The 22,915-nt window shown below is 38.2% G+C and overlaps 1 protein-coding gene and 1 long non-coding RNA gene across 5 annotated transcripts in view; both read right to left on the reverse strand.

Annotated features, from left to right (window-relative positions):
* LOC141375405 (uncharacterized) overlaps positions 1–22,915 on the reverse strand; it is a 180,928-nt gene that overhangs the window by 144,820 nt on the left and 13,193 nt on the right. For 2 of the 4 annotated variants that reach the window (XR_012383412.1, XR_012383411.1), the window contains exon 3: positions 17,678–17,780. The exons of the other annotated variants lie outside the window; for them this stretch is intronic. This is a non-coding gene — a long non-coding RNA (uncharacterized lncRNA). The remainder of the gene's footprint in view (positions 1–17,677; positions 17,781–22,915) is intronic. 4 annotated transcript variants of the gene reach the window in all.
* cebpa (CCAAT enhancer binding protein alpha) lies at positions 19,808–22,687 on the reverse strand. The gene is given in 1 exon segment (NM_131885.2): positions 19,808–22,687. A coding segment is annotated over 1 exon segment (867 nt). The 5' UTR covers positions 22,474–22,687; the 3' UTR covers positions 19,808–21,606.

Here is a 22,915-nt window from a genome sequence, read left to right on the forward strand (position 1 = left end):
TGAGCCATGTACGTCGCCTTGTGTAAATAAACAGATAATGGTTGGCCGGATAGTTTCTCCTTTGTGGGGTGATGGCTGGTTACCCATAAAGATTATCAACCCCACTTCCACTGAAATAACTTTGCGTAGAAACTCAAAAGTTGCAGATGTCGCCCCCTGCATTGCTTTAGAGGATTTTGACCAGTCAGCTAACTCTTTCACTGTTCAGCAGAATGTGGGAAAAATGCAAAGCAGTAGTTCCTGCTGTAGTCTTACTGCCAGAAGTCTTTGCAGTGACCCCAGGGATGTGAATGAGAAACTGGAAATGCTAGGGCTAAGCTCTATTCCGATTGGTGACTGTGAAGTTTCTGCACAGTGTAAAGAGAAGCTTGTTGATCTGATTGAGACTTATGAGTCTGTCTTTTCAAGACATCACCTGGATTGTGGTGAGGCGCAGGATTTCTGTCATCGCATCAGGTTAACAGATGACCGCCCATTCAGGTTGCCATATCGTAGAATATCACCTGGCCATTATCAGAAATTAAAAGAAACGTTAGACGAGATGGAAGCAAAAGACATAATCCGCAAGTCCTGTAGCGAGTATGCTTCCCCCTTGGTTTTGGTGTGGAAGAAGAATGGCGATCTGCGAATTTGCACAGATTTCAGATGGCTTAACGCCAGAACTGTTAAAGACGCCCATCCTCTTCCACATCAAAGCGATGTCCTTGCTGCATTGGGGGGAAACATGTTTTTTAGCACCATGGATCTGACGGCTGGCTATTACAATATTCCCTTACATGAACTTGACAGAAAGTATACCGCATTCTCATCACCACTGGGATTGCATGAATACAATCGTCTCCCACAAGGGCTATGTAATAGCCCAGCCACCTTTATGCGCATGATGCTGACTATATTCGGTGACCAGAACTTTTTAAGTCTTCTGTGTTATCTTGATGACCTGTTGGTGTTTGCGAAGTCTGAAGAAGAGAGTTTGACACGATTGGAGATGGTATTTCAACGCCTTAAAGTCCATAATTTGAAATTGTCACCCTCTAAATGTCAGTTTTTGAGACGTTCAGTCAAATTTCTGGGTCATGTTATTTCCCAGCATGGAATTTCAAGGGATCCGGATAAAGTGGAGTCCATAGTTAAAGTGACAGAGGCTGATTTGATGGAGTTAGATGGTGTCTCTCCTTCGCCATCTAAAATACGTTCCTTTTTGGGGATGGTAGTCTACTATCAGCACTTCATTGAAAACTGTTCAGTGCTTGCTAAACCTTTATTTTCTCTGATTGGTGGACCAAAAAGGCCTCGAAAATTGAAAGGCAGAAAGAGACCGGTGTTGTACCGCAAACTTGGCCCGGATGATTGGACTGTGGAGTGTAAAAAGGCGTTCGAGGACCTGAAGGCAGCTCTCGTTGAGGAAGTACTTTTAGCTCACCCAGACTTTAACAAACCATTCATACTGTCTGTTGATGCATCTACAGCTGGACTTGGCGCAGTATTGTCCCAAATTCATAACAACAGTGACAAAGCACAGCCAATAGCTTTTGCAAGCAAATCCCTAAATCATGCACAGGCAAAATACCCTGCGCATCGCCTTGAATTTTTTGCGATGAAATGGGCGATTTGTAATAAATTTAGCCATTGGTTACGGGGTCACAGGTTCACTGTGTGGACAGACAACAACCCCCTGAAGTACATACTGACCAAGCCCAGGTTAGATGCCTGTGAGCAGCGCTGGGTAGCGCAATTGGCACCGTTCAACTTTGACATCCAATATATCCCTGGCACTAAAAATGTGGTGGCTGACGCCCTCAGTAGGGAGCCTTTTGTGCAGCCTAAAATATTGCATAGATTAACTAGGGCTCCGTATTCCACACTTCTCAAGCAGGCAGCAAATTTCAAAAATGGTGATGTTCAGAACATGTTTCGGCTTTCAGCTGAGCTTTCAGAGTTGCGGGATGAACATGGTCAGGAGTATGGGGATGCTGTGTTGAAAGCTAGTTGTACTGCAGCAAGTGTCTATGTGCATAGCGAGGAGATTTCTGCTGTTATGCAAAAACATCAGCATTGGGAAGATGCGGGTACGGTGAGAGCCATTTCACATGTGCAATATTTGGAGTCTCTTGCGGCTATGAGCCAGAACCCTGTGCCAGCTTTTAACCATGATGAACTTCTAGCTGAGCAGGCCAACGATGCTGTTGTCAGTCGAGTCAGGTTTTTCATTGACCGTGGTCGTCTTCCTTCAAGACGTGAAAAACTTCATGAGGCACGTGGCACATTGAAGATACTGAAACAGTGGGGTAAACTAACTGTGTGTCTAGGGATTGTTTATCGTGTGTCCAAACACCCAGTGACAAAACAAAAAATGTATCAATATGTTGTTCCTGAATCTCTGCGAATGACAGTGCTGAAAGGTATTCATGATGATGTGGGGCATCAGGGCCAGCAGCGCACATTAGGTTTAGCCAGGCAAAGGTTTTATTGGGAAACCATGGAGAAGGATATAAAGGAATATGTCCATAATTGTAAAAGATGCATTTTGAGCAAGGCTCCTGAGCCAGAGGCTCGGGCACCACTCGTTTCCATCACCACTTCGTCGCCTCTCGAGTTGGTCTGTATAGACTTTTGGTCAGCTGAGGACCAGAACAACAAGTCTATTGATGTTTTGGTCATCACTGACCACTTCACGAAGTTGGCGTGTGCTTATCCCTGTCCTAATCAAACTGCAAAAACAGTTGCGAGGGTTCTTTGGAACAATTTCTTTTGCATTTATGGCTTTCCTGTGAGCATTCATTCTGACCAGGGTGCCAATTTTGAGAGTTTGTTGATTGCGGAGTTGTGTCAGTTGGCTGGTATTGACAAAACGCACACTACACCGTATCACCCAATGGGCAATGGCCAAGTGGAAAGGATGAACCGCACTCTTGGTAACATGATTCGTGCGCTGCCTCCCAGATCTAAAGCCAAATGGCCACAACTGCTAAATACCTTGACATTTGCTTATAACTGCACAGTTCATGAAACAACAGGTTTTTCACCTTTCTTTCTGATGTATGGCCGTACCCCGCGACTACCTGTGGATCTTATGTTTGAAAGTGTACTTCTGAATGAAGAAACCGTTAACATTGACAAGTATGTGCAGTCACTTAGACGGGACCTCTGTGAGGCGATTAAACTTGCACAGTCACATTCAGAAAAGCAGCAACGTAAACAAGCAGACATGTACAACAAGAGGTGTAAGGGACAATCAGTTGACATTGGTCAGAGGGTTTTGTTGGCAAACAAGGGTGAAAGAGGGAAAAAGAAACTTGCGGACCGTTGGGAGAGTACAGTGTATGTTGTGGTTGGCAAAAACTCAATGTTAAACACATACAAACTCAGAAACCCTTCGGGTGTGGTTAAAACTGTGCATCGGAATCTAATTATGCCAGTTGATTTTCTGCCGTTGCCTGATACAGATGCTGTTGAGGAACAGTTATCCAATGTGAGTGATGATGAACTTGATGTCTCCAGCATTGAAAATGTTGCGGAGGATAGAACCACTCAATGGGTAGCTGATCTTTCTACCAGCACTGGAGGCGATGGTTCAGTCAGTCATGAATTAGATGAACGGAGTGTGATGTGTGAGGAGATTGACCAGGCAAGTGATCGTACGCAAGATGAAGGGGATTTCACTGCAATTGCCGCAGACAGGTCTAATGTTGCTGATGTGGACTCTGAGGTTGGGGTTCGATCAGTACATGAGGGCTCTGGTAGTGGGGCTTCTCGTCTTGTACACCCATCAGCTTCGGAACAGACCGAGTCGCTCTTGAACAGACCTAGTCAGAGTGAGGGTTTTCGCACTAGACATGGCAGACTTGTAAAGCCGTTAAATAGGCTTATTCAGACCATGTCCAATCAATTTGTTAAGAACTTATTTGGGTGAAACAACATTAGAAACATGTTTGCTGTGAAAGCATTGAAAAAACGTTTTTTTCTTCTTATTATTTTTTTTTTCTCTCGCTCTTCATTATTGTTTCCTTATGAAGGTTAACATTGAAGTAAAGTCTTCAAAGACTTATGCCGTTAAATGGGTATGTTGGAAATGTCTAATATGTTTGAGTTTCCTTGGGGAAAAAAAAGAAGGAAACAATGTTTAAGCTATTGTGTAGATATATATATATATTTTTTTATTTATGTATTCAATCTTATCTCGAAATGGAGTAATACACGTTTGTGTGTAGGGTATTGAGATAAATAATCATGCAATCTTGGATGTGATCTATTGAAAAGATGTGTATATGGCATGTCTTCCTATGGTTGGGTAAAGGAGTAGCTAACCTTTGTCTTTCCTAGTCCTTCAATGGACAGCAATACTGTTGGTAGACTTTCTTCAGTCTGTAGTTTAATGATCACACTTGATTGCTGGGTAACTTGACTGTAGAGTTGAGTATTTTTGTCTATATTTTTGGATATTTTTCTCTTGATGCTATTTGTTTTATGTTCTGTTGTTTTAATTTTTATTTTCTTTAACTTCTCTCTGAGTATGTGTTACTCTTCTATATAGTGTTTCGGATGTTATGTAAAATTTAGTGAAATCTGGTGGGGTGAGTGTAACAGGATTATTTTGGATATATTGATTTCACTATATTTTCCTCCTGTTTACTTAGTTCATATAAAATTGTTTTGTGTTCACAATATTAATGTAAAAAGAGTCTGTAAAGTGACAGTGGTTTCACCTCTTCCCCCCCCTTGGGTTAACGTCAAGGTGGTATAGTCCAAGCAGCCATACCTGTTGCACTATTGCTTGAGCGGTCTTTTCCACCCTTTCCTTGAACTAAGGAGGTATGCTCTACCTGTTCCAAATTGAACTTGGCTCTGGCCATAATTAACACACACACACAAATGCATATTTAAGTTTCATTTTAATCATTTGTTATATTTACTGATATAAAAACTGTTTGTTATATTGGAGAATGTTATTTTTGTTGACAGTGTACATTTAATGTAATGAGCTGAAGCTGCCGATCTGTCATAATAACATTCTCTGTGCAGGTATGCATTTATGATTTTTATTTTAGACAATGTAATATGTGGATTGTAATTGTGAGAACTAGTTTTCTTTCCCTTTCCTGTCTTCGCGTCCTTCCGCGGCGCCTCTCGCTCGTTTCCTCCATCTTTCATTCGCCTCTCTTTCTTTTCCACCCTTTCCTTGAACTAAGGAGTGTACATTTAATGTAATGAGCTGAAGCTGCCGATCTGTCATAATAACATTCTCTGTGCAGACTCAAAATGGTGTCCTCTCGTCATTCACTACACAACGCAGAGCAAAAGAGAGTACGGTTACATGCGCACGCGCAAGGACGAGGGCAATATATGTGTGTGTGTGTGTGTGTGTGTCTGTGAAAAGAGCAGAGTGAGATAAGCTAGAAGATCTCCTCAACAGTCCATCGTCTGTATTTACATTGACCCATTGGCAGCTAAAATCCACGCCTACACTATCGAGCGTGTATGAACTGTGATTACTTTTATATTGCTGATTAGCTGTTGCGCATTTCACTCTCTCACTGAAGGCAGTCGACCAATCGCAACAGACTGTCATTGGTCCAATCAACGCAGATTAGCTTCGCGCTAAGGAGGGGTTTGGGAACAAATGAATCACTGGACGATTCATAAGGGAGTCGCTGGAATAATTAGGTAAAAATAAATGCAGATTATAAGACCATGAAATTGTTTGTTGACCTTGCATGCATATTAGACTGTTATTGGAGACCCTTACAACCAAGATATGACCCTATTTCATGTATAATATGGGCTCTTTAACTAATAACACAAACTGTAAAAAAAGTAGCAAACACATTACCTTACATGCCTTCATTATTCATAGTTCTCTCTCTCTCTCACACACACACACACACACACACACACACACACACACACACACACACACACACACACACACACACACACACACACACACACACAGTACAAGTAATGTGCTCTGACGGGTATTTCAGATTGACTATAAAATCAAATGGCATTTCAAAACTACTAAAAACATGAGATGTTGTGTGGAATCAAATCTGCTGGTTAGTCCATAATTTTTACTTAATTGAGGTTTATTGGTATTATTGTTTTACTAAATTTATATACAGTTTAATACAATTTTTCAGAATTTATGTTAAACTTGGAATGTCCATTTTAATGCAATATCCCATAATTTGCATAGAAAGTATGTGAATGGATTCATAGCTAGTGACGTGCCAGACTAATGATGGTTGCCAACAGCTATCCTACTGTGACAACTTTTTTTTAAAGAAGATAAAATCTACTGTTATCAGTAATATAAGATTGTTTTTCATTGATTTATTTGTAATATTATATTTTTATTTCCTTTTATTTTGTTCTTCAATTTAATAAACTGATTTTTATTCATTAAAGTTTTGCAAGTCCAGTCTGCTTTTGCAAGTTTTGTAACCATCTTTTCATGTGTGTTTTAGAAAAACACTGTAAACTGGCCAGGAACCAAACAAGCCAATAAACCAGTAAGAGAAATCCTCAGATCCTTTGTCTGTTATTGGCAGTTTACCATGGTTCAAACTGATAGGAAGGACAAAGAAAGGGCCAGTCAATAGTTCATCACCTTTACCATGAAGTAATCATCAGGTCAGAGTGAGCTTAAATAAACAAAAGTTTTAATTTGTTCAAATATATTTAGAAATAATGTATTGTAGTAATAATAACTCATCTTTTTAAAATGGCTTTTTTTAGATTCTTGGTCATTCTAATGTGTTTAAATTTTTGTGATTTTTTTCTATGTTGAATCCTTGTTGTATTTTACTACATGTTCTCTGTTGTAGCACTTTGGGTTTAGAAAAGGGCATTATAAATAACATGTATTATTATTAATAATAATTTAAATTGCAGTAAAATAATGTAAAATAAGTTAAATAATTTTATAATAATACACATAAAATTAAGTATAATATTTTTATTGAAATATCTTATACTGTATATAAAATATTAAAATAATTCAATAAAATGCTATTATCTGGTTCGAGCCCCAATGTCATTTGGGTTTTCTGTGTGGAGTTTGCATGTTCTTCCCCTGTTTGCGTGGGTTTCTTCCGAGTGCTCCGGTTTCCGCCACAGTCCAAAAATAAGCAGTACAAGTGAATTAAATAAGTTAAATTGGCCATAGTGTAAGTGTGTAAATGCTTGAGTGTATGGGTGTTTCCTAGTGTTGGGTTGTGGCGCAAAACCTATGCTGGATAAGTTGGCAGTTCATTCCGCTGTGGCGACCCCAGATTAATAAAGGGATTAAGCTGAAAAAAATATTAAATTAAATATTTCTGTAAAATATATGTGTTTGGTTGATATTTATTTGGTTAATTTTACATACCTTCTTATTAGTCTTTCCATATTGACTGCAACATATTTAACCCACCCTTTTGCTAAATGCTCAACAAAAAAGCATGCTAGAGGTCTTAATCATACAGCCTACCTGGGTGGCTCTAGCAATTTGATTGTATCAAAAAGCAAAAAAGTATTTTAACATCTGGTATGTTCCACTCACATGCATATACACTCTTTTCAAAGCAAGACTGCTCAAATGATTTATCTCGAAGATCTCTTCTTGTTAGTTCCTTTATTTTTTGCGCCAGACAACATTTAGTGTGTGGGTGGGTGCTAGTGTGTGTGTTTTCGATTAACAACAACAACAAAAAGAAAAGAATCATTGAGCGTATTATCACACTATGAAGACCCTGGAGGTTACAGAGGTGAATTGAAAACATCCACGGTTAAGTAAGTATAACAAAGTGCCCACGACTCCAAACTGCAGATAGCAGAGCAAGAGCAGAAAATCCCTGACCGCCTCGCTCTGCCTGTGCTCATAAATGAAAGTGAACCATGTAAGAGCTCTGGGATGCAGTCCTTAACAGCATTCGGCATTCCCCTGTTCAAATTGAGCATGGCTTCCCTCTCTCTCTCCCCCTTTCCCTTCTTCCATGCTGAGTGAAGCATGAGCAGGCGTCCCGCTGCCCCCCTGCTGTGGACGGAGCACAGGGAACGAACTTCTCCAAACATCCACTACCCACGTGCTTCAGCCAGGATCCTGTTCAGATTATCAGTCCATAGTCCAAACCCCCTCAAATCCCACAGGGTAAGTGTACAAAGCTACGTGCAAGCAGGGAATGTGGTCAGGAGCGAAGCTGGCTGGGTTCGTTAAAAACGATTATGTGTGAAAGGGCTCTGACACCTCTGCGTCCCGAAGAGGCGACCCTATGGGTGTACAGGACGGGTGGTGGGCTGCGCTACAGTTTGATTTCTGAAAGTGAGGAGGTTTACCCACAGAGAAAGAAATGCTCTGTGCCTGCCAGGCTCAAAAACAATCTGAGGCTTAAAGAGCTACATGGCTTTGAAATGCTCTCTTGAAATAAGTCGAAATCCGAGCTCTACCCGGCAAAGCTTCTGGATCTGAAGGCAACAGTTGGAAACGACAATGTTGGCGCCATACGTGGAATTGTGTGTAGTTCATGTCAAAATCGTCAACTTGTTTTTCAGTGACGAGTTCACAAGCCACTGTCCAAATTCTACTAAACTCACGTCTAAGCTTGACCATGTACATAAACAGTCTCGTTTGAGGTATGGCTTCAAACCAAAGGCCTGCTCTGAAATACAACAAGTGTTTCTCAGAAGTCCCTGGAGGTGCAATAAAGGCTTCACTTTAAAGGAGGTTTCATGTCTGATCTGGCTGTATAATTTTATAGTGAACCGATATCTCAGGAAAGCATGCTAATGTGAAACGGTTCCCTGAGAGAGCGAGACCAAAGACTCTGGAAATTACCTAAAGTACTTTGTGTCCACTGATGGTCATAAATGTTTATATGAAAACAAAGAAAAGGTCAAAATGGCAATATGTTCTTTTTGTCCTATAACTCAGTGACTTGAACACACTTCTGTGACCGCAATCGTTTATTTACCAACAGTTTCTGCAATTAAGCTCCTAGTGGCTGCTTCTCAATATACACTCTTAAGCGTTGTGTCATCATCAACCACCAAAGTTTAGTTCCAAAACTCAAGACTGCAAGAACTGAAAACACATGAAAGAACCTGGATGTGCTCCAGATATCAAGGATGCATTGATCCAGACTTGAGCAAAGAACTAGAAGTCTTAGGGTGCTTTCACACAAGCACTTTTGGTCCACATGGGTTCGTTTGATGCCAGAGTTTAGTACGTTTGGCTAGTGTGAAAGTGTCTTCTGAATTTGGGTGTGCACCCGTGAATGTACCCGTCTACCCGAGTCCGCCTTAAAGAGGTGGTCTGGGGTACGGTTCGTGCAAGTGGCTCTTTGTATTTCGGTTTTGGTAACAAAAACCTAAAGATTCAGTAAAAACAGAATGACCGTGATATGCAGACATCTCCATTTTAGCACTTTGCTTTCGTGGCCATCACTTAGTAACAGCTGTACAAAAAACCAGATGGTGAACGTAAACGTTAATATGAAAATCTTAATAAAAAGCATAAAAACTTTAAGGATGTTTATTTGCTAAAAATTCATATTAAAATCTGCTGTATTTGTATTGTGAAAAGCAAGGCTTTCGTAAATTTTATATATAATGAAAAGAAAAAAATGAATGTATGAATACTGTACTCTTTAAATAATTTCCCATTAAAAATGCATGAAGGTCATGTGACAATCTGGAAGAAAGCAGCATCTGATTTCTCACAGGACACATTCTCTGTTCTCGCAGTCTCCCAGTTCGTTCTTCTGAGATATTTTGACAAGACTGGTCTCTACAAAAATGCAAGTCCATTCACTGCTTTCAAGTTTCAAAATAAATGCAGCACAGGTGGGCATTAGAGATTTAATCAGAAATCCTACAGTAGCAATCCCAAACCTTTAGACCAGAGATGCCCAACCTTGGGCCCGCAGGCAAAAGTTGGCCCATGGAAATTTGTGATTTAGCCTGTCTATCCATCTGAGAAAAGAGGGAGAATGATGGGGATGTTTTAGAGTTGTAAATTGAAATTTAATACCTTTAACTGGTTAGTTTTTTTGTTAAGCTACAAAAAGGCTAACTGAAATTAAATGTTTCAATTTAAATGCTGCAATTTACTTTAAAATGTACGTACTGTCACCCGACGGATAGAGGACAATGCTAAGAATTTGGTGAGGGAATCAAAGCAAAGGTAGATTCTGCTTGACTAGTGTTTGCCGCATTAAACTTCACCATGTTATAAATGTGATTGTTTATGTTTTAATTGCAAAAAGTTATCATTTTAAAAGGTTATACTGCCTTATTCAATGTGATTTAAAGTAAAGCTTTTATTTAATTTTTAAATATTATGAAATAAATTCAGCCTACAGCTCTCAATGATTTTTGGTTTTTGACCCTTCATATGAAAAAGTTTGGACACCACTGCTGTAAACAGTAGTGTAACCCCCCCTTAGATTCTCTATTTAAAAACATTTTTAAAGTTGTGTGTTATGATTAAGTTGTGCACGTGCATCAACACAACAACATGTTTACCAGGAAAATATAACATCATGTTTTACTTGACATTTTATTTGACTTGACTTCATTAAGAACAATTTAAACTGAAGCTTTTCTTGAAAATTATTCCAAAACCATATGAAACCAACATGTGTTTTTAACTAGATTTTTAAAAAGCTTTCCTTTTGAAAGAACTCTTATGTCATTGACCTGAAAATTAACCAAATCAGGGCCCATTTCTGTGAACACACAGAAGACAGATCCTTCTCCAGAACCAAATGAGGAGGGGAAAAATAAAGATAGCTGCCACTTTAAGCTAGTAAATCTCTAAAAGTCACATTAAGCTACTAAATCTCTTTTGCAAGTGAACTGAAGTCACTCGATTGACCTCATTCAGATGAAATTCTAATTTGTATCTGATTATAACGAGTTTCCCTGAGGGGCAGCTCTGTTTTGAGTCCAAAACAGCAGAATCCACAATGACCGCAAAAATCTCATCAGATCATTTCACTTCGAAAAGACATGTGGAACTCCTCAGCCATCATCCTCAATCTTACAGACCCCCCAGGTACGCTCGCATAAAAACACACAGATAACACACAGACAGAGCGAGGCGAGAGAGAAAGAGAGGGAATCCAAACCACATGTCAATTTAGTGCAACTGTACAGGCTGTGAAAAGGCCTATAATTCATGTACGAGTAACACTGTGGAACCACTCAAATACGCAAATCCTGGGAGGAACAGTGATTCATTTCACATGTCTGTCCAACACTTGACAACATTTTGAGTTCAGTAATAATAAGCTGTTCTGAAAATCTCAAATGCCTTTGTCAGTCACACACATCGAAGGCTGGAGAACTGGCAGCACAGACTCAGTAAACTCACTGTAGCAGCATTTTGGCATCAGAAACGCCACTATAGATGAGAACTTTAACTATCAGAGAAAGCAATCAGCCATTGGAAACTACCCTCATATCCAGACAAGTATGCAACTTCAATGGGCTTTCATCTTTTTATTTTTTTTCCAGCCAACAAACACACAAGCAGAGCGCTCGGTAGGGTTCAAACAATTAACGTTAATGTTAATACAATGGTTATTCCATTTTGTATGGTCTTTAAAGCTCACCAGACAAAACCTACATAGCTGAAATAATTACCACTCAAAACATGCACATGATTGTGCTGGGAGGAAAAGAGTCAAATGTTGTGTTAACTTTTATATATAATATCAGATAAAATGTTTCAAAGTATTAACCAAGGCAGGGGAAAACACACACCAGCAGAAGCACAAGTGCTCTAGTGCGTATCGTTTAATCAGGCCGCAGACACGAACAACAGGGCAGCACATGAAAGTGGTCTCACACAGCCATGGTACAAGTCACAGCCAAGAGAATGCCTCCACTGAAAACCACAAGCTATCGCTGCTGCAGAAATCACTTTACCGTGAAAGGAACAAAAAGCATAGTTACAGAACAAAACAAATCACTCCACACGATCACACTTGTCTGTCAGGTATATGCATGGCAACATTGGCAATTTAGTTCTTTGATATAAGCACAGATTACTTAAAGGGCTGCTTGAGTTTGGAAAAATCTGACATTGAACTATTTTGTTTTTCTGCAATATATAATTGCGATATAAACACAATTCAACCAGACGACTTGAATATCTCTATTTGAAAATAATTAATAATTCTATTTTGATTGGAGGTGCCACAGTGGCTCAGTAGTTAGCACTGTTGCCTTAGCAAGAAGGTCTCTGGTTCAAATCCTAGCTGGGCCAGTTGGCATTTTTGTGTGGAGTTTGCATGTTCTCCATCTCGTGGATTTTCGAAATGGCATCCGCTGAGTAAAACATATGCCGGAATATTTGGAATAGATAAATAAGGGCCTAAGCCGAAGATAATTATTGAATGAATGTTAATTGGGATGACTCTATCGGGAGTCTAACAGTATGTCCTCTCTGAGAAGTCTAATAGTATCAATCACATGTAAAATAATGGTCTGCAGTCTGTTGTTTGAATAATTGGTATTCAACTGGTATTCAACTGGTATTAAAGTTATAAATTGTACAATTTCTTATTCCTGAATGCATTTGAAATCAGAACCACATGCAAATGATAATCCAAACTTAACATATTAAAAGCATATACTGCAGTGTGATTATTGCAAATTATCACATTTTAATGTTGATGCTTAATTGATATTTTGTGCAGCCATAATTATAAACATATTTAATTAAATCAGTTTTAAACACCTGGTCTAAATAGAATGCTGGTTTACTTAGATCAGGGAGGCCCATAACTCCCCCCTGACTTAGATATTATGATGATGTACTGATATTAATTCTTCCATTTTATTTGTTACTAAAACTATATTCAATAAAAAAGAATAACAAATGAAAAGCTTATTTGATCTGTTTTGTATTAAATACTATACTAAAAAGCTTGACTAAAGATCATATTTAAATCAGCCTTAGATGACGGTTATAAGTAATCAAAATGTTAAAACAGAGTAAATGGGCCTACATTAACATCAGCTGTAATACAGTTCAAAGTTTGGAGATCAGTACGATTTTATAAAGAAATGTTATACTGCTCTTTTGCTCTTCTTTTTATTCACCAAAGAATCCTAGGGGAAAAGCTGGATTATGGTTTTCACAAAAAATTCAGCATTGATACAGAATATGACTATTATGCTCTTTTTACTGCAATTTTGCAAAATCTGATTGCAATGTTGGTGAACATAAAAAGGTTATTGCCATTTTTAACTGTCTCTGTCTGCAATTTCAAGTCCATCTGAAGTGCTTCAATATAAAAGAAGGTAAAATGTTCCACCTTTTGATAATCACATTATGGAGACCTGTGAAATCTGAATCTAGATCCAAAAGATGCCTCAATTTCAGCTGCTGTTGAGGCCAGCGCTTTAGACAGACTAAAAGAGCTACATATTTATCAGTGAAAATAACACTGTTCTAACAAGTCTGTGTGCTTAGGGGATGTGTGATGGTCTGACGCAGTTGAGACACCATATGAATAAAGAAGAGAGGGCAGTGGCTGCCAAAATATAATAAGAGAAGTGCACAGGTGGAAAATAAACAACCTATTTTCATTTTGTTATATGAAAGGAAATAAAAGAGAAACAGAGGGAGACTGAATCGCTGTGGCAGGTAAAGGCAGGGGTGCTGAGAGAGGCACAAAGAGAATGCAGTGGTAATGAGCTCTTGATTTAAATAATATGCTGCAGTAATGCAATGCAGCTGAAATTTTCTAGCTCCTTTCTCAAAGTGGCTGTCCAGCAGAGCCGAGCTCAATATTTCCTACTTTTTTATTATTTTACAATAATGTGTTTCAATGATTCTTCAAAAAAAGAGTCAAGAATAAAGCATGTGTTATGGAACAACTAAAATCTACATTATTTCAGACAGTGTGTTAAGCACAAAAAGGTTTTTTTTTAATAAGAAATGTTTAGTGATACTTTAAACTTTATTTGCATTTATTAGGTTAGCACTGCTCTATAAATGAGTATTAATGAATGCAATGTTTTTCAGTATACTGAAATAAACTGACCTGCTCACTAAACTCTACAGTCAAGTGTAAAGCTGAAAATATCTAATATAAACTATAAGGGTTTTTTTAACATGTAAATTGATGGCAAAAAAAAAAAAAAACTTCAGGCAACAAAATTTCCCAGTCCACTTAAAGAAACTAGTCATTGACCTGGCCAATTCAATATTTAGTTTAAATCCAAACCATTATTAAGTTGATTCTTGGATTCATTCTAGAGCATTTATGGGCTGAGGCTGAAGAAATGTAAAATATTATTTATAAAAACATATCATTGAAAATAAACACTAAACTGGGTTTGTTTTACACTTAAATGTGTTTTGACAGCAATTTCCGATCATTTGACCTCCATGGACATTTAAGCAGAAATGAATGCAATGATTGAATAGTGACTAGCAGGATAAATATAATTATTCATGATGGAGATCACTGCAGCTAGGGCTGGTTCATAGTCCAATGAGGTCCCTGGCCATCTGCATGCCAAATTACCTCTTACAGTAATCTTTCCTTGTCCTCAAACTGCCTGTATTATTTAGTTACAGACTTATTTGAAGACAAACACTCAATGTGACATATAAGTTCTACCCAACGGCGCAAAGCAGATCATTGGAAAACCCAGAAAAATTTCTGCCACGCAGAACAGATCACCTTTTTTTTTCTTCTTCTTTTTTTTTTTAGTCCACTAAAAGATACAAGATGTGCAGCACCTGAAACTACGGATACTGGAAGCCTGTGCTGGCATTTCTCCTGTGGTGTTGCTATCAATGTGTGAAGAGTGGGAGAAGAAGGGTTGCATTGACAATCCAACACAATATTTAGCACATTAAACACATTTTATAAGTGGTCAGAAACTTGTAAATAACTCATGAAAGAATAAAGTTAAAACCAAGCACATCATTGTTTTTCTTGTGAAATTCCCAATACGCTTGATGTGTGAAATGACCCTCGTCCTATTGAAAAAACAAAAGTTGGATCAAAGATGGCTGACTTCATAATGGCCACAATGGTCACCACCCATCTGGAAAAGTTTGCCCCCTCATGCATACTAATGTGCCACAAACAGGACGTTATAATCACCAACCATTCCCATTTTATTAACGTGTATCCATATAAACAGCCCACCCTGTATGATATAATATAATATAATGTAATATAATATAATATAATATAATATAATATAATATAATATAATATAATATAATATAATATAAAACAAAATAATATAATATAATATAATATAAAACAAAATAATATAATATAAAACAAAATAATATAATATAATATAATATAATATAATATAATATAATATAATATAATATAATATAATATAATACAATATAATGGAACTTCAAAATCCTCAAAGGGGCAGTTCACACAATATATGTACCAAGATTCTGAGGTCAGGTAAACTTCTTCCAAGACATGGGTAATAGTTTCAATAACTTGCAGTGAAGTGTAGACTAAAAACAAGAGTTGGTAGAGCTCCTGAACAGGGCAAGAAAACAAGCCAAGCATAAATGAGACGGAAAGCAAAACAGCAAATGAGAGCTTGCTGAAAATGTTACTCAATTAACTTAAGAATGCATCGATCCCTGTTTTTCTGCAATCAATCTTCATCTTGACAATTCTAGCTGCAAAGAACTAAAGCATTTACTTCACTCAGAGTGAGCCGGAGAGTGGTGGGAGTGGTTAGATCCTGTGTGATTTTTTTTCGGTGCGGTTTAACTTCTTCTTGGTTGTCTTGGCAACTGTCAAATCCAGGTTCCAGGCTTCTAACGACCATCCCTAAGCAAACAAACAGTGATATACTTCCTTCTGTTGCACTGGACTCAGGGTTTTGTGGGGTATATTTATTATTGGGCCCAAAGTGAAATTTCTGGGCCTGCTGGCAGCTGGTGAAACACTGGACAGGGAGTTTTAAATCATATTGATACTGAGAGGATTTGTATACCAGAAACTCAAACTCAAATGTGAGAAAGAATATGCATATCACACTCCACAATCTGGACTGTGGAGAGTTTGTGGCTTTTGAAGTTTCACTCAAAGGTCTGGTTAAACTTTTGTCAGACGACAAATAAGAATGAGGGTATATATCAAATAACATAGTTAAACACAGAGACTTCCATGCCTACTTACACACACATATTCATTTGCATTGGATTTATTGTATTGTTTGATTTCACTTACTTCCTTAGCAAATAAGATAGCAAATAAGCACACTTGTTGGCTGAATACCAAGCTTTTGGCAAATTGGTTTCAATGTTAGGATTTATCCACATGAGAAAAGTGAATGGTTGGACATCACGTTGGCTGCAGTAAGAGAAACAGTGTTGAATTTTCACAGATTTTGTTTCCAAAAACCCATTTAAGGAAACCGATTGCAACAAAATTAAAAACTAATCCAAATGAGTACTGTGAACTTAATCCATTTGAGTAAATGAAGCAATTTGAGCACAGTAAAACCCAATAAACGAAGAACCAACTAAGTACTGTACAGGGTTCATACACATTTTTACTACTAAAATTCCATGACTTTTCCAGAACTTTCAAGTACATTTTCATGACGTAATGTTTCCTGTAATGTCTACATATGCATGGTAAATAATAAAAACAATGACGTTCAAATTTATTACAGCACATCATAGAACACGCAACAATCTATTTTGTTTACATTTGTTTTTATACCTATTTATTTATTTATTTATTGATTGATAATGTTTCCACAGCACTAACAATGTGAGAGCAAGTTTTTGGACAAGGACAGAAAATAAGTAAAGACAGCTTATCTATATTTAAGTTAGGGCTGCACAATATATCATTTCAGCATTGATATCGCAATGTGTGCATTCGCAATAGTCACATCGCACGATGTGCAATGTTGGGATTATAGTTGAATACAGAATTTATTCATAATGAAGTGAAAGTTTATCATCTGCATGCATTTTTAAAGAGATAGTTCACCCAAAAATGACTTACATTTTCATTGCACCCTTCACTTGTTTCAAACATTTAAGTGTTTTCTTTTTTTTAGGAAGACAAAAAGATAACTCCTATAGTCTTGAAACAAGTAAAGTGGGAGCAAATAGTGAGTACATTTTAATACTTAAGTCTTTAAGGTCTGTGACTGTTTTTTAAAACATCCGTCCACAAGAATTTTTTTGTAACTGTATTAAAGATGGAATAATATACAATGAAGACTATGCTGTGCTGATTACTTAATATCTGTACCTGAATAGTAAATACCTGAAAACATTATTATTTCACTTTTATCTTTAATATATTTTATCTATGCTTGTAATTAATTTGTTATATATTATTCGAGATTCACTCCTCGACAACATCACCAAAATGACTTTTCCAGTCTTTAAACCAATAAGTTAAGGCAACTCAAACCGTTTGAAGAAACTAATTGCAACAAACCATTGAGTTAAAAAATATCTATAGGAGTACAATGAACTTTCTCCATTTAAGTTAAAGTAGTGAGGTATTTAATTAACTGATTACCTTCAACACTGAGTTCAAAACTGTTTTCCAATGAGTAGAACTAACTTTCAGTACATTTTGAGTAGACTCATTTCAAGTTGACTGTTGAGTTTTACAGTGTACACGCATCCATTTTCCTTGATTAACAAAACAAAACTCACCTATCATTTTCATTTCTTTGTTCTTGTAATTTTCTTTATATATTCTCAGACATTCTCGAGGTCTTTGACCAGAGCTAATAACAACACACCCCAGCAAAGGAATCTGCAATACAGGGTGAAAAAAAAGCGAACATGAAACACAGCTGCACAAAACTACACATTATGCTCACATCAGTTCAAGTTAGGTTTGGCTTTTCTCAAACCTGTCAAATGTTGGACAGAGAGAAGACAAAAGGGAACCATTTGAGAATTCTCACAGCTACAGGAAATAAGATGGCAAAGGAAGCATCCAGGTTTCAGCGAGATGCTTTAATGTATTCCATTCAGGGAAGAGAGAGGCCATCAACTCGACCTAACATTATTCCCACACATATCCTGAACTAATCTAGCTTTAGTAGTACCATAGCTTTTTTATGCACTAACAGGATTTTAGAGATTAAATGTACAATTTATGTTTTGATACATCAGGTCAGAGTAAAAATGAAAGCACTATTAAAAAAAAAAAAAAAGTTGCTGTTTTTCTCTATAATTATACAGAAGCTGTGGAGTGAATTGCTTTTTTGTCAAAGATTAAGATCAATTTCTAAACTGCAGTTCTTTGTAAAACCCTCAAAATTTGAGTTTATGCCTTCTGACATTTTGAGAGAGAAAAACTTTTTTTTGTAATACAGTTTTTATTTCCAAAAATAAAAATATACAATTTTTATAACCAGATAGACAAAACACTTTTAGCAGCTATTACCCCGTATATATCCCCCATGCCCCATTATATGCACATCAGGAAGCACACAATAGCTGTAGTTTAGACTAAGCAGGTAAATAAAGTACAATAAATTAGACATTCATATTATCATGAGTGTTGCGTGTCTAAGATTTCTTTGATGTCATATATAGATGTATAGATACAGTCAAAACGTCCAGTTTAGCATGGTTGATCTATGCTGATGACAGTTCTAGGTACAGTATTTCTAATAATAAATGCAACCAGTGCTTAACAGAGAGATCATGAAGGGGTTTCCACTACCAACGTTCTCTGTAGCGTTTACGGACCTTTGTTTTTAAGGGAAATTATTATCACTCAATAATACCAATGCAGGATCTTTGGGGAAACAAATTTTAGTAACTTTAAATAAAATGACCAGCACAGAATCCCAAACTTTTTGCACCTCCAGACATTCCCACATCATATGTAAAAAGGTGTCTGGATGTTGTGGTTCACAGAACTTACAATAAAGATGTGGGGATAAACCTATGATATGTTGTATTGGTAAATATGCTCTGTGAATAGTTTTGAAGTGAATAAACTAGTGATTATGGTTTGTGGAAGCCTGGAATGTATTAACCCACAGAGAGAAACACTTTCAGAAACACGCATACAAAACAAAAGGAATTTATTTCTGATTGTGCATTTATAGTCTTAAAAAAAATTATTTTTTACAATATCATTACCCTTAATCCACAGCCTCAACTGTCTTGAACGCAAAACTTTAAAGCCAAGAGATGGGTATTAGCTTTGTTTTGACAGTTTTTATTTCATTGACTCTCAAAGTATCTCATCAAAGATAAAAGTTTAGCTTTGAAAATGCATTGCCTACATCTTGGATGGTGTGAGGGTGAGTAAATTTGCAGCATTTAAATTTTTTTTTTTTTTAGGGTGAACTATGCATTAATTATTTTGTGTTTTGCATAAAATGTTAAGTTTTAGGAGCAAAATGTCTAACATGTATTTATCCAGACCTTTTCACTGAAATCATAACTAAAAGTAATTTAGTAATTTATTTATATACTGTTAAATTTATGGAAAATGTTATGGAAATGTTAGCACAATTTGACCATTAAATTTTCATCTAATTCATAATGAAAAATATCAGGAAGATTTAAAGGGTGTTGATTTGTAGTTGGCTACCACTGCAAGCTGGAAATGTGCAGGACTTCTCTTTGACTTATGACAGAAGCAGCGCAAGACAAAGCAGATCATTCACAGGTGAAGCTCAATGAGGAAAAAGACCTGGACACAGAACTGAGCTGGCAGACAAGAACGAGTGAGACTGAAAGTGTTGGCCAAAAAACTATGCTTGAACCTGGCTGGGGCAGATTCCTTGTGTGCCATCATTCTATCTGCAACAGAGGTTTGGAAAGGGGGTTGATTTATTGATTCAATCATTCCACAGCTGATAATGTAAAAACATGTCAAATGACAACAATGGAGCAAAACACGTCTCCACAAGTCAGAGGAACTATCTCTCTCTCTCTCCTTCTCCTTGTGTACTCAAAGAGAAATTAACATATCAGCAACACTCAACGCTGTCTCGTTTAAGGATAATTTGATCAATTGAGAGCTTAGGGAAAAGAAATTAAATCAATGAGAGTCATGTTCTCAAGTACTTAAAAGTCTGATATTTTACTGACAATGTGTTCATTGTGAACTTTACTGAAAGTGCTACAACTCATTGTAGATATTTAGCACTGTGAACGACTGACAAGTGATTATTTACCTTAAAGTTTGAAACCCCTGGAGCTGAATGAATTCTGCAAATGCCTTCTTGTATTCAGGTAAAAGACAAATGATGTGAAAGTTATCATTTAACCTGTAAACATTTTTCTTTTACTAGTCTTAATCTAGCTGATTCTGGTTTCCAGCTTACTCAAACATCAGATATATATGTGCAGTTGAACTCAAATGACTTTTGAGCGCCACCTATCGGTGTCGAGAGAATTACAAGAAGCATGGAGTGTGTTGCTGCACACCGGGTCTGATGCTTCATAAAGTCGCACGAATTAGACACTGAGAAACAAAGTATTACTTAGACAATATAGCAACACATGTACACATACACAGAGATGAAGTTACAAATGTTAGTCAAAATGACAAGGCAACGAATGAGACATAAAACAATGTTTAATTCATACTTTTTGGCATATATATTTATATTTATATATAATGTTCATTTAAAATAAACATAATAAACGTTTGTATAACATTTGCCATACGCAGTTTGTAAAAAAGTGCTTCCTTTTTCTTGCTGTGTATTTCTGTCCAAAGGTTCAGTCAGTGATGATCAAAAGGCACTGAAACCATCTCTGCTCGAGTGTTGTACAAAAAAGAGAGAAAGAAATAAACAGTTCGCATGAAATGCACACGCTTACAGAGCAAGACAGGACTTCACTGCAAAACCAGTGAGAAAGCACACGGTGACAGTCCACCGAAATTATTCTGACAGCAACAAACATTGCATAGAAATATGCACCCTTTCACATTTTTATCAATCATATTGCATAAATACAAAGCGTTTACTTTAAAAGCTGTATACTGACAAGCATTTTACAGATCAGTACCCGAATCATGGCAAAATGTTCACAATGTAATGCGCTTCATAGAGTCGCGTTCGGACGACATAGTGCACACAGTCTGAGTTATGAATGACAACTTGCCTACCACAGTAAAAACCAATAAGTTCCAGTCCTATGCTTTGGCATTTTGTCTATTACCGTCCATGGAACAACCCCACCCACCCCTGCTTGATATATAAATTCAACAATATCATACAGTGGGTGTTATGCTGCAACAGGTATGGTAGAAAGCCTGCTATGGCAGAAACTTTTCTGTTTGCCAAAAGGGCAGTTCAGGTTTGTTATGAAAGTTGGTAACTTGAAAAGCATGAAAAGTAGACTGACAGGGTAAAATCATGCCCATTAGCTGCACTGATATGCTTAGCGTAGCTAACACACATTCCTAACAGGACTACACCAGCATGTATTAGTCCTAATGTGTAGATGAGCTTATCGTTTCTTTCTTTGTTTTTGTACAAAAGGCACATGTATACCGCAGCTGCCTGGCTCCTATAGAAACACTTTCAGAACGTGTCAGCGGTTATCCAGCAGACGAAAAAAATCACGCAAAAGTTACTTCAAAAGTCAAGCTCGCTCCGTTAAGCGCAGTTGCCCATGGCTTTGACAAACGAGCCGTCGGGGAGCTGCCTGAAGATGCCCCGTAACGTCTCCAGTTCTCGCGTGAGGTGTTCCACCCTCTTGCGCAGTCTATCGTTATCCGCCGATAACTCGATCACTTTTTGTTGCGTCTCCACATTGCGCATTTTCGCCTTGTCCCGACTCTTGCGCACGGCTATGTTGTTGCGCTCCCTCCTCAGCCTGTACTCGGTGCTGTTCTTGTCGACGTGTTTCTTGGATTTCCCTCGATCGCCAATCTTCATGGAGCCCCCCGGCAGGTGGCTGTGCTGGTGGTGCGGACTAGGTACGGGCGTCGGGGGAGGTGTGGGATGGCCCGGCTGGAGATGCATGGTGGTTTGCGCGCAGTGCGCGATCTGGTGCTGAAGGTAGGACAGATGCGGCGCGTGGTGTTGAGAGTGGTGGTAGGTGGGTGGCATCGAGTCGCCAAGCTCATCTTCCTCCCGAGGCTCTTGTTTGATGGCCACGGGTCTCATTCTTGCTTGGCTGTCGTAGATGGGTTCTAGTTTGGAAGAATCCATGTAGCCGTTCAGGCAGCCATACATCTGCGGGGCCCCCGGCGCGCCATTGGCACCGTGGTGGTAGTCGTAGTCTCCGCTCGCCAGTTTGAGCTTCTCTTGCTTGGAGCTGTTGTGGAATAAGTCAGCCAGGAACTCGTCGTTGAAGGCAGACGGATCAATGTAGGCGCTGATGTCGATGGAGTTCTCGTTCTCGCAGATCTCGCTCAGGTCTCCAGCGGTGTCTTTGTAGATGTAGGGGTTCTGCTGATTCTGTACAAGGCTGGTCATTAGTGGCCGTGGGGCGACCTCGTAGAGGTTTGCTTGCTCCATGGAGTATCTAAAACCCGCCAGACATGGTGAAGAGCTCCGGGAATCCAGCTTGGTCGCAGTACCGGAGAAAGCCGTGCTGGCTGCAAGTTCTCTGGACAGGTGAGTAAGCAACCTGTCGTGACTGTGCACTTGGCGGTAAAGTGGATGCGAGTTTAAAGGCTGAAACGCCACACGGGATCTCCTTTAAGATGACACTTGCAACCTCAGTGTGTGAGCTTCACGTCTGTCAAGTACTTTTCTGAGTGCACTTATATAGTCTTTGGAGTTTGGAGGGCGGTCCTAATGCTTTCCTGAGTGATCTGTGCGCGAGAGCGCAGCGGACGCACTGATAGACCTAGAACTACATAAATGTTATTATTACCGGATGAAAAAAATATATATATATACATATTATCGTTTTATGCTGATTAAAATAGTTATTAAAACAAGGCGTCTTTGTTTT

Source organism: Danio rerio, chromosome 7, assembly GCF_049306965.1.
Source record: "Danio rerio strain Tuebingen ecotype United States chromosome 7, GRCz12tu, whole genome shotgun sequence".
Classification (NCBI taxonomy): domain Eukaryota; kingdom Metazoa; phylum Chordata; class Actinopteri; order Cypriniformes; family Danionidae; genus Danio; species Danio rerio.